A 16,929-nucleotide genomic window follows, 5' to 3' on the forward strand; every position below is an offset into this window, starting at 1 on the left:
AAAATTAATCACAACAGCACTAACTGAAAAAAAACAAATGAAACCAGCCTGGGGATTCTTATTCATGAGTTAAGGATGTCATTTAACTAATAAAGTCTTTTACCAGCAGAAGGCAATGGACGACAACCAGGGGATCTCTGCGTTGGAGAATAACTGGGCATTCGGATTCTGGGGGCTTTTGAGATGACATGATAGAAACAGGAGCTGGAGGTATGTGAATGAGGAGGTCGGTCTGGGGATGGAGGATTTATAATTTCAGCTGTATTGCGAATCTCTCTTGGTGGAATTTCTGTTGAAAAAAATTTCATTAAAAAGAAAGGTTCTAGTTAAGATATCAAGTTGATGACTCACTAAAAGCAAGCAGTGAAAATACTGGATTAGAGATGAACAATATCATAGATATTCAATATCTTCTCATTCTCCTCCCAAAATACTGTTTCCAAGTATTCAACTTAAATTCTAGCTTGAGAAGGGACTCACCTATGAGAGAAGTAGGGCTATGAGCAATAGTCCTATTCTCATCATGTTCAACAGTACTGTTGATATCTGGCTCTACAACTGGAGGACGGCATTCCACTATCTTGCATGTATAAACACAACGTTTTCGAGCATCTGTGGTGCTCCAGTACACCCTGGAACATCTGTAAAAGAGGTTTTTTAAAAGTACCTTAAGCATGGGCAAGGCATCAAGAAACCATAAGGTTTGCTGAAACGTCGTAAAAAGAGCCTTTGACTGTTCAACTGGCAAAGTTTAGTTACTATTTACTTACTGATATCCAATAGGAAAAAGCTTATCCTCACAGTCAGAGAGATCATTTAGAATTCCTAAACAGTCAATCGTCATTGAGCCTGATCAAACAAAAGAGAAATGATGAGAAGAGAGAATGTGAAGAAGGTTCTTTATATCAACTCCAAAGACACGAAAAGATTCCCATAAATGCAGTATCTATTACCAATATCCAGGTCTTACCAATCATCATGTGGATATTTTCTGGTTCTAGGCCACTGAGAAACTTCCTTCTCAAGCTGATGCCTTCAAAGTCTACAAATACTCTTCTAAGAACTTCAAATCCATTCTCAGGAACCATCTTAAACAAGAAGGCAGGGGAACTGTTTAAAATATTACAGTTTTATCTCATAGGATACATTCATTATCTAGCTTATTCCAGGCTCAAAGAATAGAGGTGTAATTCAATACCAGTACTCCTTCTCAGTAACTTCAATACTTCAAATGAGAAGAGAAGTTAGGCCAAGAAAAATGCTCATAGGAACTGACTTGTCAGAACAAAATCAAGTTTCTCATCCTGTTAATTCTTGTCCAGCATTTTCCCCCAAGTCCCCAGAGAATTAAAAAAGCAATCCAACACCCTTACCTCTCCTTTGATCAAATCCCGATGTCGTTGGCAATAAACTTTTTTATCATCCAGAAAGACACAATTCTTGGCTCGGGAACACATGAAGTGATAGTTGCTAGTGCAGGATGTGAGGCAGCAACCTACAGTGGCCCCTGGCTTTTGGCAGTACTCACATCTCTAAAAATCCAAGAGGAACAAAAGCTCTATTTAGATATTTAGATCTCTTATGCCTTTCCCTTAGCAAAGTTACCCCATCCTGAACCCCCCCACAACTCAGGAAATTTACTGCTTCTCTGTGGTTACACATAGATATCAAATGTATCATAAGCATACTATGTCTTTTCCCAATTTTTGCATAAGGCCCCACAACCTATTAGGTTTAAATATCACCATTCGACTTAGAACCTGGGCTTCCTTCTAGAGCAGTGAGTTTAAAAGGGAGACCTCCTAGATCAATGCTTAGGACATCCTCCAGTGGATAGAAGGCCATTAAATCCATAAAGGGTCTATGAGTCCAGATCTCCTGCAAAGATCATACTGTTTGAATTACTTAGAAATCCTTTGACAAGAAACATATCATGGCTAATTATCTAATTCGTAAAAATTAGGTATTTTCATTATGATTTTCAAAGCCACACATTAACTGATCCTCTATAGATTATTATCCAGGCAAACAATACTTTGCTTTGCTTAGTATCACTCTGCTACACCATTCAAATGCACTTGCTCTTTCTTCTATACATGCCATTTCTCTCTATTTTTTTTTTTTTGCGATGATCAGTTCCTCCCCTCCTTTCCTCCAAAATACAGCTAAGAATTCAGTTCTTCTATGAAAATTTATCTGTTTCTGCATTACTTCACATTCTCATTGCACTTATTATGAAGTCTGAACTATGTTAATTTACAGTTGTGTTAATGTGCCACTTAGTGGCTTGGCATACAAAAGGTGCTTAATAAACATTAACTGATCATTTTAATAGGTTTGGACTATTTCTGTAGTTGTATTTCAACTGTCTCAAGGATAGAGATCTTTTCATTTTTTTTTTTTTATCTCTCTGTCCCAGAAACCAACACAGGGCTCCAAAGGGACTCAACACATATTAATGATTGAACATATAAAGCTATTGGTGAAACAGCAGTTTATTACAGAAAACAGAAAGTTAGAAAACTATGAAGGAATCTCCTTCCACAAAACTCTACTCCCAAAGACTCACCAATTGCTTGCCCCTGATCACAGCCATGTGCACATTCTTTAGGGATCCATCATCATCTTCAAACACCTCTGCTGACCACAAAGCACAGTTCACATGTGTCCATTCATTTTGACCAATGTAGAGCAAGCGGCCAGCATCCTATGGGATGTGTGAAATTATTTTTCCACAACAAAGAACCCAATGCCAGGAAAGTTTTCTTTGGCACTGACTTTTAGCTTTGTCCAAATAACTTTAGGAAATTGACAGTCTTTTAGCTTAGGAACTCAAATAAAATCATAATGTCATATTAAGGAGCACTGCTTTCAAATACTTTTATATCAGGGCCAAAATCGAGAATCCAAACAAATAAAATGGCCATCCCTTTTATCTGAGGAAATGATATATTCAAGTGATGATAGTTTCACTTTCAATAATAGGTTTACAGTATTGAAACCAGGTTGATACACCAATATGGACCATATTACATTGGCCAGTCACAAAACCTGTATTAGTCATAAGCTATTTTACACATCATTTGCATGTTACTAACTTTTGCAAAATCTTAGTAGTTACAGTTCAAGAGAATGAAACTAAGATCAGTCACTTTAGCATTTAATTTGAACAAGGCTGCTTGAAAAGTTCCAAGGGAAAACTGCTTTACTCCTAAGTACCAAATTCACATAAAACATACAGAAATCCCCATGATCAAAATTAGTTACAAAGGGTGAATACATTCTGTCTTAGTGCCTGCTAAAAAGAATACTAGGATGCAAAGTACTTACATTAGCGTTATCATCCCCATACATCAAGCATAATGCACACTGTCGATTATCTTCTACCCCTGGAGGTGGGTTTAGCTCAGGACTGTCCTCCCGGCTCCTGTCTGTATCTTGAGCCCCCAAAGAAAGATATGCAAGTTATGTTTGGCAAGGTAGAAAGTATTAATTTCAAGAAAGAAGGGTTCTATTTAGTTTTAATTTCAGCTTAAGCAATATCCTGTAGCCCCATAAGAAGCAATGGGTAAACATAAAAACAATCTGCTAATTTGGCCTTTATCATATATTAAGAGTACTAAAAAAATCTGTGACAACTCCTTGGATAATCTCTAAATGAGAAAATAATGAAACTGCCATTCTGAACAGAGGCTTAAGAATTTCCCTCAGATTTTAAATATGCTAAATTTAGTCTCATAAGGTTTAGTGCCCTTTATACACAGACTTGCATCTTATATAAATATCTGGTGAGGAAATAAGATAATTTTTGGTTTCCTACTTAAGATTGGTGGTGTAGGAGGATGCAGAGGAATTGGAGAGTCTGGTTCTCCAGGGCCTTTGGGTTTAGGAGCTGGAATGATTTTCTTCATCAAAGGAGGCTGCTCAGTGTAGCTGTTTTCTTCTCTCTCTTGCCACTGAGCATAGTTATGGTCCAGTGAAGGTGGTAGCACTGCATTTGGTAACATTCCACTGCTGAAAAAACAAATTCAATTGCATTTAACAAGAATTTATTAAATACTTTCCATAGTCTTATATAAAGCTAAATAATTAAGACTTAAATATAATTTATCATGCATTCTTGCAAAATGCCATAATTTGTCCCCCCAAAAAGGGCTGTAATGGAAAACAGTGCTTAAATTTTAAAAAATCAAAGGTATCCAGAATCTCATTATTGAATATCTATTTCTCTTTAAACAAATTTCTTGTCTTATTAATACCAAATGGCAGTCTTATCCTGGATGTACATTTTTCCAAGTAAAAGTTTAGTTAATTGGATATGGGAAATGAAAGAGGACTCTGAAGAAAATGCTAGAAATAAGTTTTGTAGAACTCCATTACATTGTGACTTATTATCCAAGGGATTAAATTATATCAGAAGTCAAATTTTAATTCCCTAAATTACAGGGCTGTTTTGTGGGGGCTAGGGTTAGACCTATTATTTCATTGATTTAGGAAATTTTCAATGATGAACTTCCGCTCCCAATGCAGTTCTATACCTCCTCTATAACATATGAACATTAGGAACAGCAAGGATACAGCAGATAGACCACTGTAATTGGAGTCAGAAAGATCTGAGTTCAAATCCAATTTCACTAGCTTCAAATCCAGTTTCTTACTACCTATGTGACCCTAGGCAAGAAAGCCTCACTTTCAACTGTAAAATGGGGTTAACAGCACATATTTCACAGGTTTGTTGTGAGCATCAGATCAAATGAGATAATACTTATGAAAAGTGCTCAGAGCACAGTGCCTGGTATATAGTAGGTGTTACATAAAAATGCTTATTCCTTTCCCATTCCTTTACAGTTCCCTGAGTCACTGAAAAGTTAAGTGACTTGCTCAGGGTCCCAAAAAGGCAGTTATGTTTCAGAAGTAGGTCTTAAACACAGGTATTCCAACTCTAAGTCCATTTCTTTATCCATTATGCCATACTGCCTCTCACAATTTCTACATACAGTAACCAAGGACTGACATAAGTCATTATTCTGAAACACTAGACCTTTAAAGGTATTCTAATGTATTTGTGTTTCACAAAACCTAGACTAAAAGAGTCTAATCCAAAAGTCTGAATAGTCATTTTTTGAAAGGAATAAGATTTCTTGATCACTTCTAGTTCAAGAAACTGACAAATTTAAGAAAGTTATTGCTGATGGATACTAAAGTTACTTACTTGCTTGTAACTTTATTTGGTTCCCAAAACCTGGACTTTTTGACACTGAACCAAGGAAAAACGCGTTCCATTTGCTGAAAACAGACAAGAATTTCAACAATTAGACAACTTTACCCTAAACTATTTTACCATGAAAAGATTTAAGGTCCTAAAAAAAGATCCATCAATTCTGATAATCTTAACAGCAGTTCAAAACTCACCCCTTCACCTCCACCCCAAAGAAAAACCAAAGGTTGTTTAAATATATATGGATTGGTGTAAAAATGAATTCTTCCAATGATGGAACAAGAAATGAAAAGAGAAAAAGTTCATTCTTTTTATGGAGGATAATTACACAGAAACAAATAATTTTTCAAATAAAAAACTAATGTTACTCACCCGAATGAAGAAGGACTTGACCATGCTATTAGCTTTTTTAACCTCTGGCTGCCCTCCATCTGAATTGATGGCTGCTTGAATAATCTTCACGATATCATCACTGAATTCCAACTGCATTGGAAATACATAGTATACCCACATAAACACATAAAAAATGTACATGCCAAAAGTGGAATATTTTCCTTCCTTATCTAAATATCCAACACATGAACAATTCTAAAAAACCTAAAACTCAAAAAACAAAATTAACACATATCCCCTTTAAATACCGTGTAACAACATCACTCTGAGTAGGGACTGTGGGAACCAGCTAACAATCAATTTGTGTCTATCCATATGGCCACATCTTGGTATTAAGGTTAATTAGTTAATAATGATAAAAGAGGTGTTTCACAAAGTACTAAACAGTTCATAAACAGCTTGTAAACTATAAAAAGTTTTTCCTTTAAATTATGATGTATAAATAACTAAACAATGAGCCATTAAATGTTAAGTAATAACTCTGAGGTGTTTTAAAATGTCCTGCTCTAAAATTAAAAAGTAAAGATCCTCTCTGTAAAAGAGGATCTTAAAAAATAGGCACATTTTTCAGATCTGGTCCCATAGGGATAAATTAATTAAGTTCACACTAGTGTTTTTTCTCCTCACAAATACTTTCTAGGAGATTTGAGTGTTCTTTTGAATATGAATTAATTTCCAGAAAAGTCGAGTTAAAGACAAACAAACCTACCTTATTCTAGCCCCTTTTCTGAAATACAAAAGTGAATTTCCCATTCCCCCATAGTTTTAAGCATCTATTTCAAGACAAAATGATGACATTTAAAAATAAAATTAAAATCATCATTTTTTGTTACTGTGCTCTAGAGACGTACCACAGAGGTGTAACCTCCTTGATCCATTTTCTTCTTTACTCCTTCCAGGTCCAAAGGCTGCTGTTCTTCCTGCTTGCTAACCTCAGTCAGAACTGGTGGATCTGGTCCTTCTGGGGAGCTTCGGGAAGGTATACTCTCCTCTGTCTCTGGATTTAAGTCGGGGGGCTTGGCAGCCTATATCCAGGAATGATATACAGATAATGTGTTACTTTCAATCAGTCACTAAGCATCTGGTCTCCAAAGTAAACTCTCTCCAGTTAGAACTGGAAATTAAGATCCATAGTCTCTCTGGCCTCTAAAACACAAACAACTGTGTTCATCATTTAAAGCCCTTCATAACCTGGGGGCTCCTCCTTTCCAGACTTACTGAACTTAATTCTACATCATGTATTCTATATTAGGGTCAAACTGGTCTGCTTATTATTACTCACACATAATATAGCACTCTACGTATTCCAATAGATATTCCAACTCTCCAAAGCCTAGAAGGTATCACCTCACCTTTGCCTCAAGAGCTTTCCTCAAAGCTCTTCTCAAATATCACTTCCTCCACAAGGCCAAGCCTAATTTCCCTAGCTGCTGGTACTATGTACTTACCTTTTATGTATGTGTTGCTCCCCAAACAGAACAGAAGCTCCTTGAGGAAAGCAATGACTTTACTTTTGTCTTTCTGTCTCTAATAACTAGCTTGATGCCTGCTACATACTGGATGCTTAATGAATACTTGTTGAAGAATGTATTCAGATCATGGTACACCAAAGTAAGAAGGAAGTGAGCAATCCAGCAGCTACACAATTGTTAAAGTAGCTTTCGTTACAACGGAGATCTGACCATGTCAACACTCTACTTTAAAAACTTCATGGTGCCTGTATCCTGTAGGATCAAATATAAACTCTATTTGGCATTTAAGTTCTTTAAAACTTGGTCCCTTCCTATCTTTGCAGTCTTACACATTACTTTCCTGCAGGAAATCTACATTATGGCTATGAACTGTTTGTCGCTTCTTATACACAACAGTTCCATGTCTTTATACTGGTTGTCTCACATGCTAAACCCTCTTTCCTCATCTCTACCTCTTAGAATTCCTGGCTTTTTTTCCCCCAAGACTCAGCTTAAGTACCACATACTATAGGAATCCTTCCTCAGGTCCCCCAAGGGCTATTGCACTCCCCTCTACAGTAACCATTTTTAAACTCTCTATCTTGTATAGCACTGTTTATGTCATCTCACCCATTAGAATGTAAGCTTCTTGACAGCAAGGACTGCTTTAGCACCTAATAAATACTTATAGATTGACTGAGGGGCTATGTTTTAATTTTTTTAAACTTCCCCAATTCTAACTGCAGTGTTCTGCACACACTAGATGCTCAATTAATATTTTTTGAACTGGAGAACGCCATTTCCCCCAGCCTGCAAGTTAGCTTTTGAGCTTTCCTAAATCCAGCCTGAAGGGTAATACTCCATGTTCAGAACTACTTAGCAAAATTTCTTCTGAGGATGGCAAATTGCAGTTTTCTCCTAAGAAAAATGAAGCACCACTAAAAAGATTACAGGGCAATCCAGCAATATGGTAAGAGCCACATAAGCAGTGAGTAATTTCCTTACTAATACAGATTATGTTTCCAAAAATCTGTCTCTAAAATACCTGTTACTTAACAAATTACAAGGATTTAGGAGTCTCTAAAAATGCTGTTTTACTTCAAAGTCTTGTACATCGTTAAACTTTCTCTCTTGTGCAGAAGTAGCAATATACTCAAAAAACTCTTACCTAAATACCCTAATGTGTTTTTTAATCAAATTATCTTTCGAAAACAGAGACTTTGTCTCACAATTCTTTCTGTTTTCAAAATAAGATCTAATAATGATAACTGACAAGTAACTATACAGAGCTGAATCAGGTATGGGGAATTTTAGACCTACCTGTCTATAACGGAGTAAGTGGCTGGTGGTTCGAGAATTCAACAGTGCTGTCAAAACCTGCTTCAGAGAAATCTGGAGCTCTTTTTCTAAAGCCAACCTCCACTCGGCAGGATGCCGCACTGTACAATTCACACAGGTATAGGCCACACTCTCAGGCAGGTTGGAGAGGATCTCATACATTTCATCTACAGACAAAAGAGAAAAAGGAGACTAATCTGGTATCCCTCACAAGGCCCGAAACCCCATTCTTCTCACTCTCTTCCCAGCAAAGCAGGTGATGATGACAATACTCCTGATACTTCTGGGGATCCAAAGGAACTAGTTTTTCATGTGACTTACAAAATGGCTATTACTAATTGACATCAACAAAGGATATGGTAGTTGGAAGATTTACTACATAGTCTATAAAAAACAATAACTTGAACTTTAAAAAATTATGTGGCAACATAAAATAGGCCTGGCAATGCTGGGAAGATGGAAGCTTAGGTAACTATTCAAAGGTATCCCGGAGGTCCCATCCTCTGTACCTGAAAGGTTTTCACACTTTGAGTGAACCCATCGATCACATTTCCCACACTGCATCATCTTGCTCTCATAGTCGTCATCATCATAACACTTGTCACAAAGTGGGCAGAAGTTTCCTAAAAGCAAAGCAATACTTTACAAAAAAGTCCTCAAAGTTTATTTGGGAAGACAAAAACAGCCTTATTCAAGTCACTATATTCTCCCAGAATCCCTCAAATACCAATAATCTTTGATGTCAAGTATTTTTGGAATGCTCCAATAAATTAAGGTGAACTTCCAGTGCCACTACATTTGTACCACGAATTATTTCTGTCCAGTAAAACTATTTACAAATGTATAGAGTAGCTTAGTTAGGTGATTTAAAGAAGGGGAAGAGAGAAGAAAGTAAACAAAATTAAAATTAGGAAAAAAGGAGGAAATATAGCTCAATAATCCTAGACAAGATGTACTGTTTACAAAAAAAGAGGAAGGAAGTTACACTTATTAAGGGAGAATCTGCCTACTTTTACTTTTCATCTGTTTGCACTCTGATTAGTATTTTTGAAAAAAAAAGTATCTCTTCATCAACATCTGAAATGAAACAAAATACTTTCTATAACCATATCGTCATCCTCAAATGCAAAGAAAAGACCAAGGATTTGGAAAATGCTTCAAAGTGATATATATCCTTGACAAAATCTACTACCTCAAAGATACTTTTAAAGTTCTGCTAAAATGATGCTTATATTATCATTTGTATGCCTTGTTAACAATACTTAAATACAATTAATAAAATACAAACATTTTGGATTCTTCTTGTACCTTTAGCAAAGAGTTTGGCACAATCATGGCATAGTGAAAAATCATGAGACCACTGTGCATCCCACCCTTTGCCTGGAGTTGTAGATCCACAGCTCTTGCATCGAACACATTTGGTACAGATCTGGAAAAGAAGAGACAAACTTTCTTTTTTTAAAAATAAATTTTTGTCAGTCATTCCACAATTGATAAATGGTCAAAGGATATGAAAGGCAGTTTTCAGAGGAAGAAATCAAAGCTATCTATAGTCATATGAAAAAATGCTCTAAATCACTACTGATTAGAGAGATGCAAATCAAAACCACTCTGAGATACCACATCATACCTATCAGTTTGAAATGTTGGAGAAGACATGGGAGAGCTGGAACACTAATTCATTGTTGGTGGAGCTGTGAGCTGATCCAGTCATTCTGGAGAGCAATTTGGAACTATGCCCAAAAGGCTACAAAAATGTTCATACCCTTTGACCCAGCAATATCGCTTCTAGGACTGTATCTCAAAGAGATCATAAAAATGGGAAAAGGGTCCCACATGTACAAAAATATTTATAGCAGCACTCTTTGTGGTGGCCAAAAACTGGAAATCAAGGGGATGCCCATCAATTGGGGAATGGCTGAATAAATTGTGGTATATGAATGTAAAGGAATACCATTGTGCTATAAGAAATGATGAACAGGAAAACTTTAGAGAGGCCTGGAAAGACTTAAATGAACTGATGCTGAGTGAAAGGAGCAGAACCAGGAAAACTTTATGCACAGCAACCACCACAGTGTGTGAGGATTTTTTCTGGTAGAACTTCATTGCAATGCAAGGACTTAAAAAATTCCCACTGGTCTCCTTAAGGCAAAATGCCTTCCATATTCAGAGAAAGAACTATGGAATTAGATCACAGAATGTAGCAGATCATTTTCTTTTGTATTATGTTTTGGTTTGTTTTATGATTTCTCCCATTCATTTTAATTCTTCTATGCAACATGACTAAGGTGAAAATGTATTTCATTGGAATGTATGTATAGAACCTATATAAAATTGTATGCCATCTCAGGGAGGGAGGAAGAAGGGGGGAAAAGAGGGAGAGGAAGGAGGGAAAAATCTAAAAATTAAAAAAAAAATAAATTTTTGTCAACATCTTTGTTTTATATCACTTATGTTTCCCACCATATCTCTCGTCACCTCCTTCTTCCCAAATATAGCTCTAAGAAGCAGTCATTTCTACTTCATCTGAATTAGCAGTATTGGAAGCTCAAAGGACTTAAGAGTTATAGTTCTCTTTGGAATAGTGCAATAAACTCACCCAAACTTTCTTTTTCTTGGTGGGTTTGGTTGGGTAGTTTGGTCCCAGGCACTCAGGGTGATAGCTGTTTCGGCACTTATTACACTCCAGCAGCTGCTGCAGAATTGGATAATGCAATAGCCATGAGATAGGTTTTTACCCACCATGAATACACAGCACTACTCTTTTTCCCTTTTAGTGTTTCTCTTTAAGATAAAGGTGTCAGGATACTGTAGATAAAATTTCCCCATGTATTATTTACTCTCAGTTATAGCAGAGATTTGCCTCCAGTTATAGCGAATCAGAATTTAAGGACATTTCTTGAGTATCTCACCTATACCATTAATATTCTCCTGGAAGGCAAAATTTTAGCAAAAGGGACCTGAAGATCCTTTAGAGATCGCTAGGGGCATAGTGGATATAACATCAGGCCTAGAATCAGGAAAATTTGAATTCAAATCCAGCTGCAGACATTTACTAGTTGTGTGACTCTGAACAAATCTTTTAACCTGCCTGCCTCGGTTTCCTCAAGAGGGGTATTAATAGAACCCACCCTACATGGTTGTGAAGATCAAATGAAATATTTGTAAAAAGTGCTTAGCCCAGTTGGCACACAAATGCTATATAATGTTCATTCCCTTCCCCTTCTCCCCTTAAAGTGCCTAGGAAGATAGAAGACTTAAATACTTAAATATCCAGAAGATTACTGAAATACCATACTTCACATAAAGTATGTTCCCTTGAAATAGTTTCCCTTCTTCCTCTCTGCTATTAGGGCTGTTTCTGAAGAAAAGATTCCCAGAACAAAATGTGTGCTCAAATATTAGAGAACAAATTAAAAGATCTGAATGTAATGGCAACATTACTGTCATAAAGAATGAAAAATAAGAATTCAGAGAAACATGGAAAGACTCATAAGAAGTGGGACAGAGTGAAGATAACATAACCAGAGGAACAATCAACAATATTAAAGTCATCAGTGAGAGGCAATTTATAATGTCAAATACAATGATTAACATTAGTACTGTATTATTTATTTTAAAGGATATATCCCTCCGTTTTAAAAACAAAATTTACTGATGATTTTTGTTTTTACATAATTCATTTCTGTATGTTTTCCTCCTTTTCTCTACAATCCTAGAATCAAATCCTCTCTTGTAACAAACAGAAGCACTTAAGAAAAACAACAGTTTCAAAGACCAAGTCTGACCATGTATGCGACATTCTGCCCTTAGAAATCTGTCTATCAAGAGGAGGGGGTGAGGTGAAGGTATGTTTCAACACTTTTCTCTGGAACTACAATTAAACATTTTTTGGTTATCTTTTGTGGCATCATCGAAATTTCTCCGAGAATTCCTCCTCCTCCCAAAAAGCCACCCCATAGATTATATATTTTTAAAGGACAAAAAAAATCACCAAAAGAATCAATACCTCAAAAAAGTCTGAAAATACTATAATTAGATTTTCAGCTAGAAACAGTGAGCCTCTTTTAGTAAACTTTTCATTCATATTGTTCTAGTCATTGTGTATAATATTGTTCTTTTGGCTTTGCTTGTTTCTCTCAATTCAAACAAACTTCACAGGTTTCTTACAAGTCCTCACTTTCTTCATTGCTGACTGCACAACAGACCCAATGTAAGTGTTTTCATTCATGACTTTAACCACTTATCTATTAAAGAACAACTCCTCTTCCTACTTATCTGTTAGTACCTATTATATCTGCTATCACTTTTATCAGTAATATTTGATATACATATTTTCCCCTAAACATTTTCTCTTCTTATTCTTTCTGAACTATTTTTGTTCTTTCATTAAGCTTTTAATTTTATGTGATCAAATCTGCTTATTTTGTTTTTTTATGATCTTGGAGAATTGACAAGCCTTTCCCTAATCAGCTGTGAAAAGCACCTCCTTGGATTATTGTTTTTATGATATGACTTCTTATAATCAGGTTGTATATCCAGTTGCAAATACTTTTATATTTAGATATTAGCCTAAATTCTGCAAAACAACTTTTCAGTTTTCCTAGATGTTCTTGTTAAATAAGGGTTCTGACCTCCAATAACTTATCTTCTTGAGTTTTAAAAATTTGCTGAAGGAACTGGGAATACTTAACCCAGAGAAGAAAAGGCTATCAATCAGAAAGGGATTAGAATTGTTCTTAGACATGAAAAAAGCCTCCCAAAATGAAGATGTTGAAAAAAGGGAAAATTTAGGCTTCATGTCAGGAAATCTTTCTAACAATTAATTATCCAAAAATAAAATGGGTTGCCTCAGAAGTTAGAGGGTTCCCTAATGAAGCTCATTTCACGTATAAAATTCTGTTATCAAACACTGGCTCCTGTTTCTGGGTTGTGCTTATCTCTAATACCTTCAAAAGGAGGGGAGAGGAAAGGGAAGGCGAAAAATCAAAACTCAAAAAATTTTTTTAAATTATTTCTATGTAATTGGAAAAAAAGTATTAAAAAAATTCATCTGAACCAACACTTTTTACATCAGTAGTTCACTTACATCTTGCTCAAATTATTTTTTCTGAGGTTGGGTTAAGATTTATAGTTTTTTGTTTTAAATTTGGGTATTGTGTTTTTTTGTTGCTATTTATTCATTTCTCTGCATGTAATTTTGCATAACAGTTTCTGATAATTCTGTTTATGTTCTCTGTCCCCAGGTTACCTTCAATATTTGCTGTTTGATCTGAAGTTTAGTAATTAAATTTCTTGGTGAATTAAACTTCGGATTTCTTTCTGTTGCTACCTTTAAGGATTCTCCTAATCTATACCTTTTCACCTGTTTTCAACTATTCTGGGCAACTGTCCCATCCTATTTTGTTCAATACTCTTGTTTTGTAGAGCTCTCACATGTTCTTCCAATATTATTTTTTGATTGTTTAATTTTCCTTCTTATTCTGTGATTTTATAGTCTAATTCTAGTCTCTGTGTCAAAGAATCAATCAATTTGGAGAGAATCTTTGTTTTACATGACTTATTTTTCTTACTAAATTTATTGATTTCTTCATTAAGAACTCTAATTTGGCCTGTATCTTTTGATATACTGAATTCTTTTATTGATCTTTCAAAAGTTGTGAAAGTTCTTAGAGATGCTCCATCATCCATTTTCTTGGAGTCTCATATAATTTGCTGTGATAATCTCATCTTCCTTGGGTGTTTTTTTAAATCCAATTTCTTTTGCTGCAAAGTATTTACTCATATTCATTTGTGATGATTTTGCTTTGTTTCCTTATTTGCCTTCCTCTGACTGCTTTTATATGCCTTTATTAGTTATTTTACTGATTTTTCTACCCTGTATTTCCTGAATCATGGACGTTATTTGTCATTATTCTCTTTCTTTCTATATTAAATAGATCTAAATGAGGCCCAGTGCTCCTTCCCAAACTCCTGCTGCTTTGTCCTCCATTCTCTCTAGGCCACTTGGGACACTGATGAAGGAATATGCTGAAAGATCACCACAGCTTGGTCTACTGTTTATTTTTACTAGCTCCACTCTCCTGGGTTTCTCTTTCCTGTTGGCAAACAACTTTCTTCTGTCCCGACCCTGTGTAGGGTTGGTTGGATTCATGGGGCCCCAATTCACTGAGGGATAGAGAAAAAGGACAGTTGGGGTACTGGTCCAGGGAAGTGACACAACTTGACCTGTTCCCCTCTTTTTACAGTGACCAAGCTATTTCCCTCTTGCTCAGGAACTGGTCCCATAAATGTCAAAACCTACATGAGGGATATCATCTGTGGGATACTATGGGACTGGGACATGTCACTCCCAAAAGTGATGTCTAATAGCTCTTCTCAGCAATGCAAGGATCTAAGATAACTCCAAAAGACTCACGATAAAAAATGCTATTCACATCCAGAAAAACAACTGTGGAGTCTGAATGCGGACTGAAGCATACTATTTTGTTTTGTTTCTTCTTTCTCATGGTTCCTCCCATTGGATCTAATTCTTCTTTTCAATATTACTAATGTGAAAATGTTCAATATAAATGTATTTATAGAGCCTATATCAGATTGTACACTGTCTTGGGGAGGGAAGAGAGAAAATTTAGAACTCAAAATATTATGAAAATGAATGCTGCAAATAAAAAATAAATTAATTTTTAAAAAAAAGTGATGCCTAAAATTACAGATACCATAAAAGGCCATGTTTGGGGTGAGGGATCAACCTGTGCCAGTGTTACAGTGGGTTATGTAAGGAAAGCATCCAGGAACAAGGATCATCCTCCATCAGTTATTTTTTCATAAAGAATTAACCATAGAAACTTCTTTCATTTTTTTTCTTTCTGGCATTGCTGTTTTTGTTGTATTTTCTAACTCCTTTCTTGTTGATTTGAGGTAGCAGGGGACAGCTGAACCCTAGGGTTATCTCTTATTCCATCATCTTCCCAGAATTCTGCTTATCCTTTCTTCCTGTTAATAACTGATAAACTGTCTTTTGGGGAGAATGTATTTTGTAGGATGGGGAGGTGGTGTAGTTTGCCAGTAAATAACTATTGTGTCAAAAGAAACTCTATCAATACTTTTTTTGAGAAACATTTTCATCCTAGCATATTATACCTTCAGTACTTCTGTTCAAATTGGTTTATCCTATGTCAGAAATTCATTGAATACAGCATAAACTGGGCCCTTACCATTACTTGACAATCAATTTTTCTACTGTACTATTATTTCAAGGTCCATTGCAACTGTTCAAAACTTTTTTTTATCTCTGCTTCCAACCACAGCTCTCCCTCCTGAACATGTACATATTGGCCTCTTTCACTGAGACAATGAAAACCACACATTATTTTGAATCCCTCGCCCCCACCCCCCCATACCTTCTCAAAAGGCTGCAAGTTGAAAGAACAATGTTAATCTGGAGTCAGAGTATCTGAGTTTAAATACTATTTTGGACATTGCCCATGTGACCTTATGGAAGTCACTTAACCTCCTTGGGCTTGTTTCCTCATCTGTAAAATGAGAGGTTATACTAGATGGCCTCTAAGGTTCCTTATGATCTATTATCTATTCAGCATCACCATCAACTCTGTCCTCTTTCCTTCTGGAGACAGAGAGCTGTATCTTTCCTTTTCCCTAAAAGTTCATATTTCTACTTACAACCTTGATCATATTCTCTCTTGACTGATTTAGAACCTTGCTCCAGCACTCATCCTCATTTCCTCAAACATCTTTAATCTCACCCTGCCCATATACTGCTAAATACACTCAGTTCTTTCCAATAAAAAAAAAATGCTTTCCCTTTGCCCTTCTAGCCCACCCAGCTCTCTCATCTATATTTGCCTCTTTATGGCTAAACTTCTTGAAAAAGTTCTGTATAACCAATATCTTCATTTTGCTATACAACACCGTGAAGCTGAACTTCTGACTTCATCCTCTAATGAAATTACTCTACCAGAAGTCATCCATCAATGACTCCCTCCCTGACTGCCAAATCTAATGGCCTTTAAAAAAAATCCTCATCCTTGATGATCTCTCTGAAGTTTTGAACTGTTATTCACATTTCTATTAAACACATATTCTATTTCCTTTCTTTCATCCACATTACGCTCTTTTGATTCTCTCCCTACCTCAGTAACTGCTAGTCTATGTCCTTTCCTGGCTCTGAGGCATTCTCCAAGATTCACCTCGAGCTCTTTCTCTTCTCTCTCTGCACACTCTTCTCAGATAATCTCAGGCGTCCTCCGGGTTTCAACTATCATCCCTAGATAGAAGATTTTCAACTCTATGTCTCTAGTTCTACTTCTCTTTTGAGTTCCAAATATCTTCAGCAGATTTCAATTTGGATATGGGTATCCTATTACTGATTCATATTCAACCTGTTCCAAACGAAGCTCATTATCTTTCTCACTATACCTACTCCTTCCTTCTGACTTCAGTTTCTATCTGTGACATCAACATTTACAAGTCTTTCATGTGTGTAAACCTTGGGATTAATCTGACTAT

At 36.0% G+C, this 16,929-nt stretch overlaps 1 protein-coding gene across 2 annotated transcripts in view; it reads right to left on the reverse strand.

Moving 5' to 3' along the window:
- The window catches only part of KMT2A (lysine methyltransferase 2A), an 82,251-nt gene that overhangs the window by 20,841 nt on the left and 44,481 nt on the right, over positions 1-16,929 (reverse strand). For both annotated transcript variants that reach the window (XM_072613035.1, XM_072613034.1), the window contains 15 exons: positions 11,000-11,095; positions 9,709-9,829; positions 8,910-9,023; positions 8,383-8,567; positions 6,463-6,636; positions 5,591-5,701; positions 5,213-5,286; positions 3,821-4,014; positions 3,331-3,437; positions 2,570-2,707; positions 1,374-1,532; positions 971-1,088; positions 771-849; positions 481-641; positions 104-289 (listed from right to left, as the gene is read on the reverse strand). In XM_072613035.1, coding sequence (XP_072469136.1) covers positions 104-289; positions 481-641; positions 771-849; positions 971-1,088; positions 1,374-1,532; positions 2,570-2,707; positions 3,331-3,437; positions 3,821-4,014; positions 5,213-5,286; positions 5,591-5,701; positions 6,463-6,636; positions 8,383-8,567; positions 8,910-9,023; positions 9,709-9,829; positions 11,000-11,095 — 2,017 coding nt within the window. The remainder of the gene's footprint in view (positions 1-103; positions 290-480; positions 642-770; positions 850-970; positions 1,089-1,373; positions 1,533-2,569; positions 2,708-3,330; positions 3,438-3,820; positions 4,015-5,212; positions 5,287-5,590; positions 5,702-6,462; positions 6,637-8,382; positions 8,568-8,909; positions 9,024-9,708; positions 9,830-10,999; positions 11,096-16,929) is intronic.

The sequence above is a fragment of the Notamacropus eugenii genome, chromosome 5 (assembly GCF_028372415.1).
Source record: "Notamacropus eugenii isolate mMacEug1 chromosome 5, mMacEug1.pri_v2, whole genome shotgun sequence".
Lineage (NCBI taxonomy): Eukaryota > Metazoa > Chordata > Mammalia > Diprotodontia > Macropodidae > Notamacropus > Notamacropus eugenii.